This window comes from Leptinotarsa decemlineata, unplaced genomic scaffold (genome assembly GCF_025532065.1).
Source record: "Leptinotarsa decemlineata unplaced genomic scaffold, Ldec_3_MD MMD2_P_RNA_scaffold_11, whole genome shotgun sequence".
Classification (NCBI taxonomy): Eukaryota; Metazoa; Arthropoda; class Insecta; order Coleoptera; family Chrysomelidae; genus Leptinotarsa; species Leptinotarsa decemlineata.
The window spans coordinates 2703384-2721907 of NW_027412525.1; the positions used below are offsets into that span (position 1 = coordinate 2703384).

Here is an 18524-nt window from a genome sequence, read left to right on the forward strand (position 1 = left end):
CTGTTCAAGGTTATATTCTGTACACGTCACGATTTCATTCAAGGTCAACATTCAATGCCATGGAGCAAGCTCAAGGTAGTCGAAGTGTCGAACGTCAAGGTCAAACCCCACACTCAAGGTCAAACACCGCATTCAAGCTCATACTACGTGTACGACGTTCAAGGTTAGGTGACGTCATTCAAGGTCGTGTGACGTCTCAAGGTCAAAAGGGGTGGGGGGAGGCGTTCAGTCGGCATTAGCACCCTACTCTGTAGTTATTTTTTTTTGTTTTTTGATTGTAAATTGACCATATTAAAATCAAATAGTTTATTTGAAAAAAACACTGTTCAAATCATAAATAAGAAGTCGAGTATTTGTATTAAAAAATATATTTTCTTAATTTCTTGTATTATTAAACAAACATTTCAGAATGGTTTGGCTCCCTTACACATGGCAGCTCAAGGTGAACATGTCGATGCTGCAAGAATTCTTCTTTACCATGGCGCTCCAGTTGATGAAGTAACTGTTGACTATTTGACAGCACTTCACGTAGCTGCCCACTGTGGTCACGTGAGAGTTGCTAAGTTATTGTTAGATCGAGGAGCTGATCCCAATGCCAGGGCACTGAACGGATTCACGCCTTTGCACATAGCTTGTAAGAAGAATAGGTTGAAAATGGTCGAGTTACTTTTGAAGCATGGAGCCAGTGAGTATTTATTTATCAATGATAAGAGGTAGTTAGTTGAAATAATTTTGATTAATAGGTATTAGTGCAACTACGGAAAGTGGATTAACACCCCTACATGTTGCAAGCTTCATGGGATGTATGAACATTGTGATCTACCTTCTTCAACATGATGCTAGTCCAGATATACCAACGATTAGAGGGGAAACACCTTTACATTTGGCAGCACGAGCAAATCAGGTAAATACTTTTAAAGTCAATTTTCTACAACTTATTAAGTAATTTATCAATTCGGTATTTTGAAATACATTTGCTGTTGACGAAGGTTCATTCTCTTTTCCATTGTAAACATCTTGTTGAGTTATCATGAACTTTCAGAAAAATGCATAATTAGTAAGTGTTTTGTCATACTTATGACTGTTTTACTCAATAACACTTGGTAACATATGTGAATTGAATAATTTGAATGTAGATTTCCATTCCATCTCTTCAATATCTACTGGATCAAAACTGTAAAGTCATCAGTAGTTTGGATTCCCTGTGACTTATGACATGCCTACGCAGATTTTATTTCAGATATTTTCTAATACGACAGAAATTGAAACGCGTGGCTAATAAATTTCATTCATTTATTTCGCATCGTCTGACCATAAGAGAGCAGCACTTGGAGCATTTCACAAGAATAAGCCTATTCAAGGTCTTTTCTTAAGCACTGAAGGTCACTGAAGGCTTATTCAATAATGGAATGCTTGACCTTTGCTTTCCTCATGTCAAGGGGGCTGAAGTTAGAAACTGAGGGATTCTCATCAGCTGAGATGATATCTTCAACAAATTCAATGTACCATAGTAACTTGATTAGGATTTCTGACGCTAGGTGGAGCCTGATGAGGTCTCAGCCTAGATCTATTGACATAATACCACTCTAGGAGAGCTATACTACCACTTTCTGCACTTCTGCACAGTATTGGCAAGACACTGTGAAAGTGACAAATTTATTGTAACTGTTAATTTTCCACAGATTGACCTCTTCGAATTTCCTCCATCAGTACCCATACCAATTTATTTAAATGATTTTTCTGATTAATGAATTCCTTGATGAAAATTGTTCTACTTCTGAACTTTAAGATCATTTTGACTTACCACATCAATGGCCGGACAAATGCAGAAGGCTGATACTCTTGACTCATTGTGTCTGCTCAGGTCACATTATACTCGGACCCAATGATCACTTACTTCGTAGTATGGGGGGGTGTTTATTTGTTATTGATGCTGACACACTCTTCACAGTATTCAGGGAAAGCGCCTAAATGGTGAAATCTTCAGGAAGAAGAAGGTTTTCTTCAAAATTTGGTAATTTACTTTGTTTAAATGAGAATGTAGAGTCCCATTTAATCTCTTTAATATCTCTTACTTCTTTCAACGTCTACTGATCCTCACTTCAGTTAAAATTGTGAGATGTTTCTGCTTTCAGCTCTGTAGTTGTGTATGGTGTATGGAAAGTAACTTATTTGATACATTTTTGTATAATCTGAAAATATATTTTATCATTCAAAAAAAATTGATTATGAGATGTATTACTGATAGGTTGGATACATTTTTTAACTTTTTTGAAACCATCTGACTCAAAGGGGGATTTGTTAGTTGTTATTCAATATAAAATACAATTGTAAATTATATCCTCTGAACCATCGTTTTTTCTATTTAAATGATACATTTCTCAATTATCTATGTTATATAATATATATTCCATATTTTTTCATAGACAGACATAATACGGATACTTCTCCGAAATGGTGCTACGGTCGATGCAAAAGCAAGAGAAGAACAGACTCCCTTACATGTCGCTTCAAGGCTTGGAAATGTTGACATTGTTATGCTGTTATTGCAACATGGTGCCCAGCCTCAGGCTACTACCAAGGATCTGTATACTCCTCTTCATATAGCAGCCAAGGAGGGACAAGAAGAAGTAAGAACTTATGAATTACTTAGATAATGCTGACGCTCACTTAAGTCTTTCGGGAAAAATCAAAATGTTTCAACAAACATATTAATCAAATATATATTGATGGATTAAATCAGTACTTGACTACATATTTATTAAGTAAGTCATTTAATATTTCAATGCAATGACAGGCACAGGAAATTTTCTCTCCAAATGGGGAAAATAATATAATTCTTACATTGTAGTAATGGATTTTTATAAACTCAAAATCAACTCCTTCTTTGTAAAATTGGATAGACTTTTCAACCTTAGTGTAGATGATGGTAATTTTTTTTTACGACAATGCAGTATTATGTGAGAGACGCTTGGAAGAAGTTGTCATGTATGGAGCATCTCCTGATGATAAAACACCAAATGTTGACTGAAATACATAAATGTTGCTTCTGCGTGGCATTACTTGACTTCAAATCTTTTAAAAAATTGACATAATTGAAGTTGTATACAATGAAAAATTCATTCTTGATACAATAAAAAAACAAATATTCTGTATTAATGTATTTAATCACCTTATCAAATGATGATGTTTTTCATTATTTGAAAATGAAAAACAATAATGTGAGTTTATGAATTAATCTAAGAATCTTACACTCGTGTGAATTATTCATGTAACACAATCCAGATTCAACTTTGTTTTCACCAAGACTTGTTTGGACTAAGTGATCTGACTATGTATATGTTGCCACTTATGAGTAGCACTGTTTAATTTTCCTCAAATTAAATACTTTCAAAATAAAAATTTGTTTTTGTTATAAACAACTGAGTTGTTGCTGAGACATTTAGTGCACCAGTTTTCAGGAAACCTTGTTTCATATCCACCCAGTTTCTCGGTATTTAATCGTTATCAAAAATTCTGATTAGTAGCAGTTAGGGAGTGGCTTAAAAAACTCATAACTCAAAAATGGACTATATGCACATCAAATGTATGTACCAGTCATTACTATTGATATATATATCTTTATTTGAAATAGGAATTCCTAATATACATACAAATCTTAAAAATTATGATAAATGTGAAAAAATTGTCAATATCGCGAAATATATGAATACATCAATTATAATAGCTACTAGTAATAAAATACAAATAGATAAAAACAATTTTTATATCAATCTGTTAAAAAAATATTCTTCAAAATAAGTGTAAAACAGTGAAACATATGAATGTGTGTGTATAAAGTTAAAAGTATTTTAAAAGCTAAAAAGAAAGAAAAGAAAGTTAAAAGAACGAAAAAAAATTAATAAATATCCAGTGACCTTATATGTTTTTTTAGCTGATATTTGAAACTATCGATAGTGACCGAGCATTTAATGTCTTGAGGGAGTTCGTTGAAATCATTCAGTCCCCTGAAAAATAATGATATCATAGAATTTTTAGTTTTGGTTCTAGCTATATGAAATTCATTATTAGTCCTTGTATCATAACGGTGAATTTGATTGTTATAAGTAATAAAAGACTTGAAGTAACTTGGTAATAAATTCTTTGTGATTTTATAAATGAACATCATTGACATATAAAATAGTCTTTGCGTTACACTATACCAATTTAGAGTATTTAGCATAATTTGAATGGGAGTATATCTATTACACATCAAGATTATTCGCATTCCTCGATTTTGTAATTTTTCTAATTTTTGTTTGTTGTTTTTGTCCAAGAGATATAGAAGACTAGAACAGTAATCAAAATGTGGCTGTATAATGCTTCTATATATAGTTATCTTTGAAAATAAAGACACTTGAGATGATATCCTAGAAAAATACAGAGTAGCCAACTTAGAGAAAAAATGATATGTACTCCATATGTACTCCTTGTCTGATATGGTCCATTGGTCAGAGAGATCTATATTGATAAATACAGAGTAGCCAACTTAGAAAAAAAATTATATGTACTCCTTATCCGACCCAAAATTTGTAACATATATTTTTTATGACTATGTAAAAATATCCAAAGGGGCTGAAGAGTAAAGAATCATACTATTTGGATGATTGAAATGTTAACCAGACGCGAAACCATTTCACAATTATTTTAATTTCAGGTAGCTTCTGTTCTTCTGGACAATGGTGCTGATTTGACAGCCACCACCAAAAAAGGTTTCACTCCTCTCCATCTCGCAGCTAAGTATGGACACCTCAATGTGGCAAGGCTTCTGTTGCAAAGAGATGCTCCCGCTGATGCCCAAGGCAAAAATGGCGTTACTCCTCTACATGTTGCTGCTCACTATGACCACCAACCTGTTGCACTCCTGTTACTAGATAAAGGTGCTTCTCCCCATGCCACTGCCAAGAACGGGCACACACCTTTGCACATAGCTGCTAGGAAGAATCAGGTAATTTTTAAGTGGTTATTGTATCATTTTGAGTAGACACCTTCTCAGTATAACAAATATTTATCTCGGAGACATTAAATTAATATGAATTAGATGTACCAATGAAAAAACAAACTTGTTTATTTCATGGAGTTGGATTGAAGAGAAAAACGTATCAATATATGTAATAAAAATAGTATTAGTTAATGAAAACATTATTTGGATACATTTAAAACATAATTGGACCAAGCACTGAATGCTGTGGTACATCAATATCTACATAGTCAATAACAGATATTCAAATACTATACAGGGTGTCCCTGGACTTCCTCTTTTCCTCTCGGGAATGTATAGATGGGGTCAAAATATCACCAGTACTTTCTTATTAGTCAATGGGCTATGCTTGAAGACTGGCAATAAACAAATCTAAAGCAAATGGAACTTCAAACGTTCAAGCCAGTCTCTATATACCTACACAGTAGGTAGTACCTCGTCCACTAGATGGAGTGACATTTTTGATGTTCGCTCCAACTTCGGAAGAGGAATGAAATACTCTGAAAGAATTCCGATTTTCAATTGTGGAATATCATTGACTTTAGGTCGATGATGGTCACTATCTTGCACTGATGAGTGGCTAATAAGCCCGAAACCGGTCTGCAAGTGTGCCCGTTCCATAATTGAAGGTTGACTCTTTCAGTTGTATTGCCAATTGCATATGCAGGACATTTTCTGTGAAGATTCCTGCACTGACGCCTGTCTGATATAATCCAACGCCCTTCGTGGTATTAGCCAGGGGAGTAGTTGTTTTCTGATAGGCGTCAGTCCATTAAACCTACTGTGTAGGTATATAGAGACTGGCTTGAACGTTTGAAGTTCCATTTGCTTTAGATTTGTTTATTGCCAGTCTTCAAGCATAGCCCATTGACTAATAAGAAAGTTTTTATTCCTTATTTAGAGGAATCGGGCAAATTACGGATGTGCAGTTGGTTAGTACCTCGTCCACTAGATGGAGTGACATTTTTGATGTTCGCTCCAACTTCGGAAGAGGAATGAAATACTCTGAAAAAATTCCGATTTTCAATTGTGGAATATCATTGACTTTAGGTCGATGATGGTCACTATCTTGCACTGATGAGTGGCTAATAAGCCCGAAACCGGTCTGCAAGTGTGCCCGTTCCATAATTGAAGGTTGACTCTTTCAGTTGTATTGCCAATTGCATATGCAGGACATTTTCTGTGAAGATTCCTGCACTGACGCCTGTCTGATATAATCCAACGCCCTTCGTGGTATTAGCCAGGGGAGTAGTTGTTTTCTGATAGGCGTCAGTCCATTAAACCTACTGTGTAGGTATATAGAGACTGGCTTGAACGTTTGAAGTTCCATTTGCTTTAGATTCACCAGTACTTCATATAACTTTTTTTCCTAAAAGTCTTCGTAACCAAGTTACGGGCCCTCGAAGTTACAAAATGAAAAATGTTTTTCTTTGATAACTTTTCAAGTGAATATTCAAAATCATCCAAATTTTGGTAATTGACTAAACAAATGAATTCCGTCGATGAGCTTTCATGCAGGAGTCAGTTGTTTTGCTACAAAGTCAGGAACGGACTACCCCCGATGGTCCACACCCCAAAACTTTGAAATGACAGATATTTTTCAATATTTTTCAACAAAATAAGGTTACTTGGACAATTTTATGAATAAAAGTACTCGTGTGGAAAGTCGATCGGAGCAACGAGTCTTGATAAAAATGTAGTTCTACTCGACGACATCAAACCCGCTCGTCCACCATTATTTGAAATGAATAATTATCAAAGCAGAAATAATAATGATAACGTTAATTCAACAACATTTATAACAGGAATAATACAAAGTATGCTAAAATGAAGTTGTAAACAAAAAGTACAGTACCTATATGGAAGTTTAAGTCACAATTGTGATAGCAGATATTTTTTCAAAAGAAATATCAAGTTCTGTAGATTCGTGGTGTTTTTAAACTAACAAGCTACTCTACTATGGAATATCGAATTCATTCCATATTTTGTATGTACATAATATGTGTGGAATAATCACGTTTCGTGTTGATCAGTTATCTGAATCTCATGAAACTCAACATTCGAATGTTTCAAATTCTTCTTCACAGCTAAATTGTTGAGGAGTTTCACTGATAATTATAATTTTATGGGAGAAATTCTTTAACACGAATCTAAATTTAGCTGAAAAAACGCACATCGGAAAAAATATTTACTATACTAATAAAAAGCAAATGAATGAACTACAAAAACGGCTGCACATGATCAGGTGAAAAATATCCAGGGAATAATTATGTTCCATTTCTTTCACAGATGTTGACAAAAAAACCTTTTAGAAAGTTTTGATAAAAAATGAGAAACTGGAATGCGATTTTGTTTTGTTGAGTGGTGCTTTGTCATATGACTATCATTGTATTGTCAATATTCTATAGAATATTTTGAATTTTTTTGATATGGCCGAACAGTTTACATTCAATGAATATGCAGATATGCATGTATTTTATGGACGAGCATTTTGTAATGCTGCAGAAGCTCGTCGTCTGTATTCCGAGCATTTTCCCAATCGAACGGTACCGTCAAGAGAAACATTCGAGCGTGTCGATCGCAGCTTGAGGGAGACAGGTATGTAATAATTGATAATTAATTTGAGCACGTTGTTTTATTTCGATATTATTGTAGGTACAGTTTTGCCAAAACGAGGTGGTGAGGGCGCTCCTAGGACTGTACGTACCGTTGTATTGGAGGAAAATATTTTGGAAGCCGTCGCTGATGATCCTTCAATGAGCATCAGAAATCTATCAGAACAGTTCCATACATCCAAGTCCACTATTCATAGAATAATTAGGGAACAACTGCTCCACCCATTTCACATCCAGAAGGTACATGCCATGATACCTCAAGATTTTCCAGCACGACTGGAATATGCCAATTGGTTCATGGATAGGCAAAGAGAGGATATGACTTTTATTAATCGAGTTTTATTCACTGATGAAGCAGGTTTCAGTAGAGATGGAGTTATCAACTCTCATAATCTCCATATATGGGCCGAAGAAAATCCCCATGGGATATTGCAAACCAAACACCAACGGAAATTCAACGTGAATGTTTGGGCTGGTATCATAGGAAACCATCTTATAGGACCATTCGTTCTACAGGACCGATTGAATGGAGAACGTTATTTGGAGTTCATTCAGAACGGTTTGAATGGACTTTTGGAACATGTTCCATTGCAAACCCGAAGAGATATGTGGTTTATGCATGATGGCGCTCCTTCTCATTTTAGTTTGATTGTGCGTGACCATCTGAACCATATTTTCCACAATAGATGGATTGGTAGAGGTGGGCCATATTCATGGCCATCGCGGTCTCCGGATTCAAATCCATTGGATTTCTTTCTGTGGGGGCATCTAAAAAGCCTTGTTTACGCTACACCTATTCACACAAGAGATTGTTGAATAGAATAACATTACATTGTGAAGCCATACGAAACGACCCTGGAATGCTATTTCAAGTACAGAGAGGGTGTCTTCGCAGACTAAGAAAATGTATAGAGAGAGAAGGTGGTCATATTGAGCAGTTTCTGTAGCGGATTTTTCATTTCTGTTTGCTCTTGAGGCTCTTGAGTTTCGTTAGTTAAACGTGTTTGCATTATAAAAATTCGTTATGAACATTTTACCTATCATTTCCATTTTCCTTAAAAACTAATATTTTCGAATAATGGTAGACAACTCAGGATAAATGTTGTTGAATTAACGTTATCATTATTATTTCTGCTTTGATAATTATTCATTTCAAACAATGGTGGACGAGCGGGTTTGATGTCGTCGAGTGAAACTACATTTTTATCAAGACTCGTTGCTCCGATCGACTTTCCACACGAGTACTTTTATTCATAAAATTGTCCAAGTAACCTTATTTTGTTGAAAAATATTGAAAAATATCTGTCATTTCAAAGTTTTGGGGTGTGGACCATCGAGGGTAGTCCGTTCCTGACTTTGTAGCAAAACAATTGACTCCTGCATGAAAGCTCATCGAAGGAATTCATTTCTTTAGTCAATTACCAAAATTTGAATGATTTTGAATATTCACTTGAAAAGTTATCAAAGAAAAACATTTTTCATTTTGTAACTTCGAGGGCCCGTTACTTGGTAACGAAGGATTTTAGGAAAAAAAGTTATATGAAGTACTGGTGATATTTTGACCCCATCTATACATTCCCGAGAGGAAAAGAGGAAGTCCAGGGACACCCTGTATATTGGTATTGGCACGAACACGATAACCCTTCAGTTTGTCTAAGAGTGAATTGCTATGCTCAGGTCTTAAAAAATCGTTGCAGGACACTCAACTGTCTCAAAATACTTGATATTTTTTTCATAGAATTTACGAAGAGCGGTGTTACTTGACTTTGCAACCTGAAAACCAAGCTGCTACTTAATGGGAGTAAAATATTTATCAATAAAATCGATCAGACGTATGCATTTTCAAAAATTTTGTGTAAAAGTCGTTTCAACAAGAATAGGGGGCATCATCCTCACCAGATATATATTTAATTTTTAATTTTACAAAGACATTAATTTCTGTTTTGTGTAGGGTCACAAGAAAAAAGTACTGTTATTAGTTTCAATTTTATTTTTACATGGGTTATAATCACATTTATTCAGCATCTGAATGCTGAATATTAGTTTTTATGATAACAACCATAAAATGATTAGTGAATAAATGAGAAGTAACTTTAAGATTGCTCACTTCATCAACATTCAAAGTTATATTCTCTTGTTTTTTACTCTTATTAACTATTTATTGCTATGCTTACATACCAAATAATTGGGAGTAAAGTAAATAACAACCTAACATAATTCCCTCAGGTCAGTTGAAAAAATTTTAAAAATGATATTTTTTAATTTTGTTTCATAAGAATATCTTTTTTTGAATATTCAAATAATTTTCTAACTGACTAACCTACAAATCCTGATGAATGATCATTATAATTCATTACAATTTCTTCAAGCATGTTATCCTTATAACTACAACATCAAGCATTTACTTAATATCTTGTTTTTAGTAAACTGTAGTGAATATTCTTATACCCCGGCTACTTCCATTATACATTTTTTGATTTCATTTCATTTCCACAAAGGATTTTTTTCTCTAATTTCATTTCCTTCAGATGGACATAGCGACAACCCTTCTGGAATATGGCGCTCAGGCAGATGCTGAATCGAAGGCAGGATTCACTCCTTTACACTTGAGTTCACAAGAAGGTCACTCTGATATGTCTTCCTTATTATTGGAACACCAAGCCAACCCCAATCATGCTGCCAAGGTAAGCCCCTGGCTTTGCGATACTAAGGTTCTTATTTTAGATTTCATTCTGACATTTTATGTTTCAGAACGGTCTTACACCCCTCCATCTATGTGCTCAAGAAGACAGAGTACCTGTAGCTCAATTACTCTTAAGGGCAGGTGCCCAAAAAGATGCGCAAACTAAACAGGGCTATACCCCGCTGCACGTTGCGTGCCATCACGGCCACGTCAACATGGTGCGACTTCTCATCGAACAGGGTGCTGAAGTGAATACTGTTACTACTGCTGGATATACACCTTTACATCAAGCAGCTCAACAAGGGCATGTTCTTGTTATAAGTTTGTTACTGAAAAATAAGGCTGACCCTAATGCTGTTACAAATGCAAGTATTCAACTCTTTGAGAATATTTTGATTACACTGAATCGTTACTTAATGAAAATTAATTAAATCAATCCATTTAAGATGAGTTTTACTGCACAGAATATTCTTCAGTTGAACTGGTACTTTAAACTTTTATTGCTAATTAATAATTTTAGGTATACAGGTAGATTTCAAGAAAAAGTAGTAATTGATTAATAAGTGGCGTAAAATAAATCTAACCAGATCAGAATAAAAATACCGTCTTTTCACGGTCGTTTCGCTAATCAAGTTAGCATCATCAGGAGATGATAAAATCTGAATGTGAAATTCATATTTTTGTTCTGGTCTTCCGGAACGTTAACAGACTTGAAATCTATGAAAGAATAAATAAATTCAAAATGAAAGAAATGTTGAAATCATTAGAAAACTAAAAATTACCAGGCTGAAATATTCTTTCTGATAAGTTATAGAAAAAATTGAGAAAGAGTGAATAAACAAAGAGTATAAAAAAATCAAAAAATGAAAGAACGCTAATTTGTAAAGCAAACAAATTGCGACCTGAAATGAAAAGGAATTGATAAATGGGTTAACAACGAGTGAAATGTCAAATATATACAAACTACAAAAATGTAATAAAAAAAAATTAAATAATTAAGATAAATGGTGAAAAATGCAGTAAATGAAAAACAAGACAAAAATAAGAAAATATTTTAAACTGAGTTGGGCGATTTCCTTTCTCACCATTTCCCCTTCCTTTTTCTCGGTTTCCAGACCGCGCATTGGAGATTTCCACTCGATTTGTTGTTTCCATATGTCTCCACACTAGCCTGCATGTATAGTTGTTCAACATGTACGTAGCTTCTTTAAATTCTCTCTCAAACCAGTGTTCTTTCCTGTGAGTGATTTCAGCTTGGAATCATTTGATGTTATGTTGGTAGGTCCATTTGATGCTATGTTGGTAGGTCCAAACATCCTCTGTTTTTCCCGATTTGTTGGTTTTTCCTTGCTGGGTATTTTTCTTGTGCTCGCCAGTGTGGACTTTCAAAGATATCTTGCTTTCACTAATATTACTACACTCGAAGGTATTCGCCTAATGTAATTCTTGGAGTCGCCGTCTACGTTTGGTAGCTTGGTACGGATGGTGTTTCCAGATTTGAATAAAATTATAATGGGCTAAGACACAATTATCCTTATCCTCTCCAACAATCCTCTTCCTTGTGGGGCTGTTGTTGTCTTCTAGCCAAAGTATGTTCTAACAGCTTTTCTTAGTAACCATTCTGCTGTAGATCTCTGCTGATGTGGCCTAGGTTGCCGAGTGCAGCTAGTCCTATATTTGTGAATACTCAGTGATGACAAACTAGCTTTACACGGCAGTGTCGATTTGACAGATGTCAGCCTCTTCTGTTAGAACAATATAAAACTCCGCATTCAAACAAGCCAGTTCTCGTGGCTTCAGGGGTCTAATTCTGTGGAGCGCCCTGCGTGTTCTGATTGTCCCCATTGGTGGCATAGTGGGTGTCTCCTCTCCAACTGTGCCAATGGGTGGTAGAACTATCACTTCTACCACTTCATTAGCAGGCTGCAAGGGAGGTATATAGCCCTGCTGCCGAAGATAGGATATGTAATCCCTAAGATTTTGGGCGGAAAAGGCGACATGCTCCGGATGTGTTTCACACCACAGAGCATGCATTCTCGCCATGTACCCTCTTCGCGCGGGCTCACTACTCTCGTAGCAATGCATAAGGCTATCTCTTAGCTCATGCGTCCACTCAAAGTGCCCGTTGTCATTGCCAGGGTTGTCATCGGTAGGCAAATCATCGTTATGGGTCCCACCACCTCACCTCTGACCCCTCCGAGCGGGTCGATTGTGGGGGCCCCTTCCTTGATTACCAGGAACCAAGTTTTAGGTTTACCGGGTGGTTAGCCCTGTGGACCCTCGGCCGGCACCGGAGGGAGAATAGTGTTCACCTGGTGCAATTCTGAGTCAGATACTCGTACAAGGATTAAAATAGTCAGTAATCCTATTCAAGTCATCGAGTATTATTCAAATGCATCCTGTGCTAATAATTATGATGCACTGTTTGGAACCTTTGGTGTAGTAATGAATATTACTGGAGTTTTTTCCCAACACCAAATCGTTATTTTTAACACCTCGACACGTGTTTCGATCACCAAGTGATCATCTTCAAAGAGGAAGATGATCTGTTTTCAAGAATGACGTACTTTCCATGAGCTTGTTTTGTTTTTGTTTATGTGCTTTCAAAACCTGTTGAAGTGAGATGTAATGTACAACTCATGAAATTGTTGACTAATCTTGCAATATTAATATTATCAATAAATTATACCTTTCCAGTTGATATACCATTAATGTTCTAAGTTTCAAGTCTCTAGCTCATTAAGAGGTTAGTTTGAAATCAATTTAAAATTTGTAGAGAATATACAGAAACATACAGACAAACAAGAAAAAGAGTAAAAGAAACCATAGTCAAATTAGGAACCCTGCCAATTTTATGAAATATAAACTATTTCAAAGTTATTGTTTCAGAATGGACAAACAGCTTTGGGCATTGCCAACAAACTTGGTTATATAAGTGTTGTGGAAGAACTTAAAGTTGTTACAGAAACTAACATAACAACAACCACAACAGTCAACATTGAAGAAAAATATAAAGTTGTTGCCCCTGAAGCCATGCAAGAAACTTTCATGTCTGATTCCGAAGATGAAGGAGGTTGGTATTATTTTGTTTTTATAATATATATTTAGATGGGAGTTGTATCGTTGTCTGTGTTGCTTTTAGATAAAAATTTAACAAGTAAATAAGTAAATTTGCGTTGACTTTTGTTTGTTTTTGTTTACTTACAATGTTAACGGTAATCTTCCTACCTGTAATGTATTTGATGGATCTTTGCCAGAAATAAGTAGTAAATTCAGTTGAGTCAGTGATATACTTATACTAATTTTTTTTTATTCTTTTACTCGATTTTTTCCCTCGAATTTTTAGCAGGTCATTGTTTGATTTTATTTTAAGGTTCCCAATCTGTATTTTTTGTCTCAACAATGTTCAAACAGTCGTATCAATGTATCATTTTCAACGCACTTTCACGAAAAACATCTCCTTTTTTCAATGATTTCAACACAAAAAGAAAAACTCAAGTGTAAATAGATTCACATAGATTGTAAATTTCACAAAAACAGCACTGAATACGGATTTTTGATTTATGTGTAACTGGTGATTGGTTGAATAAATTGATACTTGAGGTTGCCATTTCACAATTTCCATGTCCGTGAGACTGCAGTGTTTTTTGGAAGCATTGGACTGGTCAATCAGCTTCCAAATAGCAGAAACAAAAACTCGGGCATTGCTTCTTATCTTCAATCTCAGACCATACCTCAATATGTCTCCCTCTTTCTCTTCCATTAGAGAAAATTTACGCAAAAACATAACACCATTTTCAAAAATTCTGGGGAAAGGAAAATTTTTCTCTACATTGAAGGAAATTAAGGAAAGAAAATCAGAAAAAGACGATGCAACATTTCTCCGTTTTGGTCAATATGTTGAAAAAATGTGCATTAAAAGAAATGGAAGAAGTGGCTATCCATGAGTTTTAATGTCTAAAAAGTCAGTTCCGTTGGCCATTGCATCTTTTTTGCCAAAGTAAAAAAGGGGGGCAGTGAATTCATTCGTATTCTGAAATTGCAAAAAATGTTTCTAACCTTATTTCATTTCTCATTCTTTTTTATTTCCCCTTCTTTCTTTCTTTTTAACCTTATTGTACCCCAAAAAACGTAATTGCAAGAAGGGGATTTTGAACTGTATCGTATCAAGGTTATGATCAGCCTAGGATTTTATTTTTTGATAAGTCTGTAACGGTATTAGGAATTAAACATTTGAAGAATTCCAGGTGAGAGTGAAACTGACAAATCTCTTATAGTCCGTTTGCCGAACAGATAGAGTAGTCACGCGAACTTTGCTTTCCATAAAGTCAACGTCCAAAACTGAATATGTACAGTAATGTCTCCGGGAAGTTTAACTATACTCAGAAATGGTCACACCATCATCTGTTTTTATTTTGAAAAGAATGGAACCGTCGATCAATAATAATGGACACACATGCACATGCAGCTCACGCTATTCTAAAATTCTGTTTATTTGGTAAAGAGACTATAAGCTCACCACTATGGCTCATACAATGGTGTTGTTTAATAAAAATATTAGTGTTATTCTATGTACACCGCATTCAATAGATTTGAACCATATCATAGTTTGAATTTTGGAGTGCATAATCAAAAATCCGCAAAATATTTTACTTTCCATTTGATTCCTTTTGCATTTTCTATTTATTTTGCACAATAATGAAGTGAGATAACAATGCTAGTTTGGAACTATTTATAGTTTTGTTAAAATGATGGATTTTCCCAGATTAAATGAAATTTTATATTCATGCTGGTAGATAAGAATAAAGTGATTGTGGTTTTTATGGTTTGTTGTAAACACAAATCAGCAAATATATTAAGATAGTAATTCATTCAGTTGTGTTGCTTTACTTGTTTCATTCATTTTACTCACCTGTAAGTAAGAAGGCGTCATAATTTTAATATTCTTAAACTTGATAATACTCTTTTATTTTTGAATTTATTACTTAACAAGTATAATTGTTTCACTAGAATATAAAAACCAATAAGCCAGTGGTTTTCATTCTCGTAACAAAGAGTTCCTGATTGTTAGCTAAATTCAAATTGGAAATCGTGATTTTGTTTGGAATTCGTACTTTTTTATATTCTATACAGTGAAATAAATACTTTATTGATATTTTGAGGGACAGAAATATCTTTTTTACTACCTAGAGAATAAATAACACTAGAAATGTCAATTTGCTAACCTTTTAGTTAAAATGTATAATTACATTATAGAATTCACTTTATACTTTAAAAGTCTCCCTGTTTATTACATATGGAAAATAACCATCTGTAATATAAAAGCCTAAAAATATACTGAAAACTCGAAAATGTACAACATTAAACTATCAAATGATAGTGATACATCATCAAATTGCAGGATTTGAACTTCGACTCAAGTTTGTATAGCCATCTTTCTTTGATGCACCAAGTGCAAGCTATCATCCAAACAAGAGCTCTTCGTATTAAATGCAAACCCAAACTGTTTTATTGTCGTTTTTTACTTGTGGAAGAAAAAGGATGCTATATATATAAGAATGTTTTATCACATTAGATATGAATTTTTTTTTACTCGAGTAACAAGAAGCTTTCCAGATTTGATATTGTTTTAAAAAAACAATATAATTGAATTGGGTTTTGAGCTACAGGAGAAGCTTGAAAAATTCATTTGGGAATTATTAAATGTTGTCTACATCATGAATAATATCAACTTCACGTAGATATAATTATGATAACTCCAATAAAAATTACTTACTACAAACTGTAATATGCTCAAGTAATATGAATTGAATGAACTTTTATATCATTATAAAAAAAATTTGATTTGTATTACTTTGAAATCTACTCTTGACTCAAAACATCAGGAACTTTTTGAGCTATATAAATGGGTTTCAATAAATAAGTGGGTAAAATATTATCAAAATGGCGTTTGAGCCGCTAAGGGTGGTGGTTGGTTGCATGCAGGCGGAGTGGACGAGCCTCCTGTTACTTATGGTCGACCAACGCATGCACAGCACGTCTATCTACCCTTCTACCAGGGACACATGACCTATACACGTAAGTCCCGTATCTGTCGTTTTTCGTCTTCCCTAATATCTCGTACGGTAGGTAGCTTCTTTTTGCTTGTCTCCTAACCTGTGTTATGTATGTAGAAACATTATTTTTATTAACACAATTTTGATCAATGATGTTATGTTTTTATTATTTATTTTTTGGTACCAAAGTTTCAGGTATTATTTATCATCAACACTAAGGCAAATTGAAAATTCAAAAACCCAAACTTTTTATGAAGTATGCAAATTTTTATGTAGAAGACCAAAAAATAAATGTGGATATTAGTTTCAAATACAATTCACAATTTTTCACCAAACATATGCAATCAAAACATTTTTCGTCTTTTTTGTGACCTTGAAAACATGTTTATAGAAGAATCAGGCACCGAACTACTATGAATATGTGATCTTTTTTAGTTTTGATGAACTAAAAAAAAGGAGAATAAGGGTGTAGTTGAAGAACGAAGAAGATATATGTGGTGGAATCTGCCGATACTTGACAAAAACAATTTATTGTGAGATTTTCACTAAACAGTTTTACAAACTCTACATATTCAATGATTTATATATGTTTTTACAATTTAAAGTACCCGAGTTTCATCTACCCAATTAATGTTAAAAATGTGTATAGTCAAAGTAAACGATATTGTGTACACTTAAAGTTGGGGTCACTCTCAAATGCCAAAATAACCAATACATAAAATTGAACCGGCTGCGAACTAGTCCACGTGGACTGAAGAATTGGCGGTTCGTATTGGATAATTTTTACTAACCGAGTTTTATGATTGGCTGAAGAGTCATAAAATTAAATGTGAACTCATGTTACGGTGACGAATAGAATGCGGGGATGGTTATCGCCGTCATATAGTCAATGTTCAGTACAGAAACTGATCGCTATTTGAGTGTTGAAATTCGATATTGGTGTAGTTATATTTCTTAAAATTTTTGTTATCTGTTAAAATGTGACGTCCTTGGACAAGTACTAATAGTAATAACGAGTTGATAACAACGCAGACTTTTTCCAGTGTAGTGATTCCAATAGCAATGGTGAACAATGCGAAAAAGAGATACTAATGAATAAGATTGGGATGCATTTTAATATTGAAACACAAAGAGTATGTTTCAATGTATGTAAGAATTTACGCAAGACGCGATATGATACAGGATTACCAAAACCTTTAGATGTTCATCTAATAATATCATTGAAAAAACAATATACGACTGTAACAAAAGCAATGAGATACCTACAACTGAAATCATAAGGAAGAAATTGAATACTTCCGGCTATAACGTGTGCTGCTGTGACAAAACTCTCAGAATTGTATAAAAGAATTAGGATTTAGATTTAAAATAATAAACAAACGTCAATCAGTTATGGAAAGCAGAAGAATAGTGGGATTGCGTAACAAATACGTAGAACAAATAACTAAATATAGACGAGAAAAACGGCAAATTTTCTATTTGGACGAAACTTGGTATGACACGGAACAGTTACGAAAGGGTGGACTGATGGTGCGAGAATGTGTACGCCTAACATGCCTGCAAACAAAGGATCGCGACTAATCATTGTGCATTGCGGAGGAAATAAAGAATTGTCTGTAAAGCATACCATTGAATGCAGCTGCTTTTTGCTGGTAGGGATGCGTGGAAGGATATGTATGGCATTGTCTGTATAAGGATGGTTTGTGGAAAATTGCAAAATCATGTTCATTATTAACTGTCGTAATAGTCAACATAAGTCTTGTGGAAATTTGCAAAAAGCGTGTTCATCATTAATTTTCGTAATAGTCAAGTCAAGACTTGATGCTGAACTCACTGAATGTAAAAATAGATTAGATATTCTCTACGTATGTAGCACGGCGGATCAAACTTACAAAGAAACATATAATCAAGTAAGAAAAGAATACAACTTCTTGATAAGTGCAGTCTCCAACTTATTGAAGCAACAACAGGATGAAAAGTTTTCACACAAAATAAAATCAAATGACAAATCAATACTGCTAACACCAACAACTGCATATGAAATTTTAGAAATTGTTAAAAAAATTAAAAGCAAGATAGTGGACATGATGAAGTCCCCAATAAAATTATTAAATTATGTATAGAAGAAATGATAGATCCGGTTGTATATA

At 34.3% G+C, this 18524-nt stretch overlaps 1 protein-coding gene across 9 annotated transcripts in view; it reads left to right on the forward strand.

Annotated features, from left to right (window-relative positions):
• LOC111507953 (uncharacterized) overlaps window positions 1–18524 on the forward strand; it is a 247589-nt gene that overhangs the window by 177026 nt on the left and 52039 nt on the right. For 6 of the 9 annotated variants that reach the window (XR_012464096.1, XM_074169587.1, XM_074169622.1 and 3 more), the window contains exons 6-13: window positions 409–685; window positions 744–904; window positions 2427–2630; window positions 4697–4987; window positions 10164–10319; window positions 10387–10683; window positions 13208–13391; window positions 16304–16396. Coding sequence is in view for 8 of the 9 variants with exons in the window: in XM_074169587.1 (XP_074025688.1) it covers window positions 409–685; window positions 744–904; window positions 2427–2630; window positions 4697–4987; window positions 10164–10319; window positions 10387–10683; window positions 13208–13391; window positions 16304–16396 (1663 nt within the window). In the remaining variant the exon portion in view is untranslated. The remainder of the gene's footprint in view (window positions 1–408; window positions 686–743; window positions 905–2426; window positions 2631–4696; window positions 4988–10163; window positions 10320–10386; window positions 10684–13207; window positions 13392–16303; window positions 16397–18524) is intronic. The other 3 variants (XM_074169602.1, XM_074169619.1, XM_074169632.1) reach the window with 1 other exon arrangement.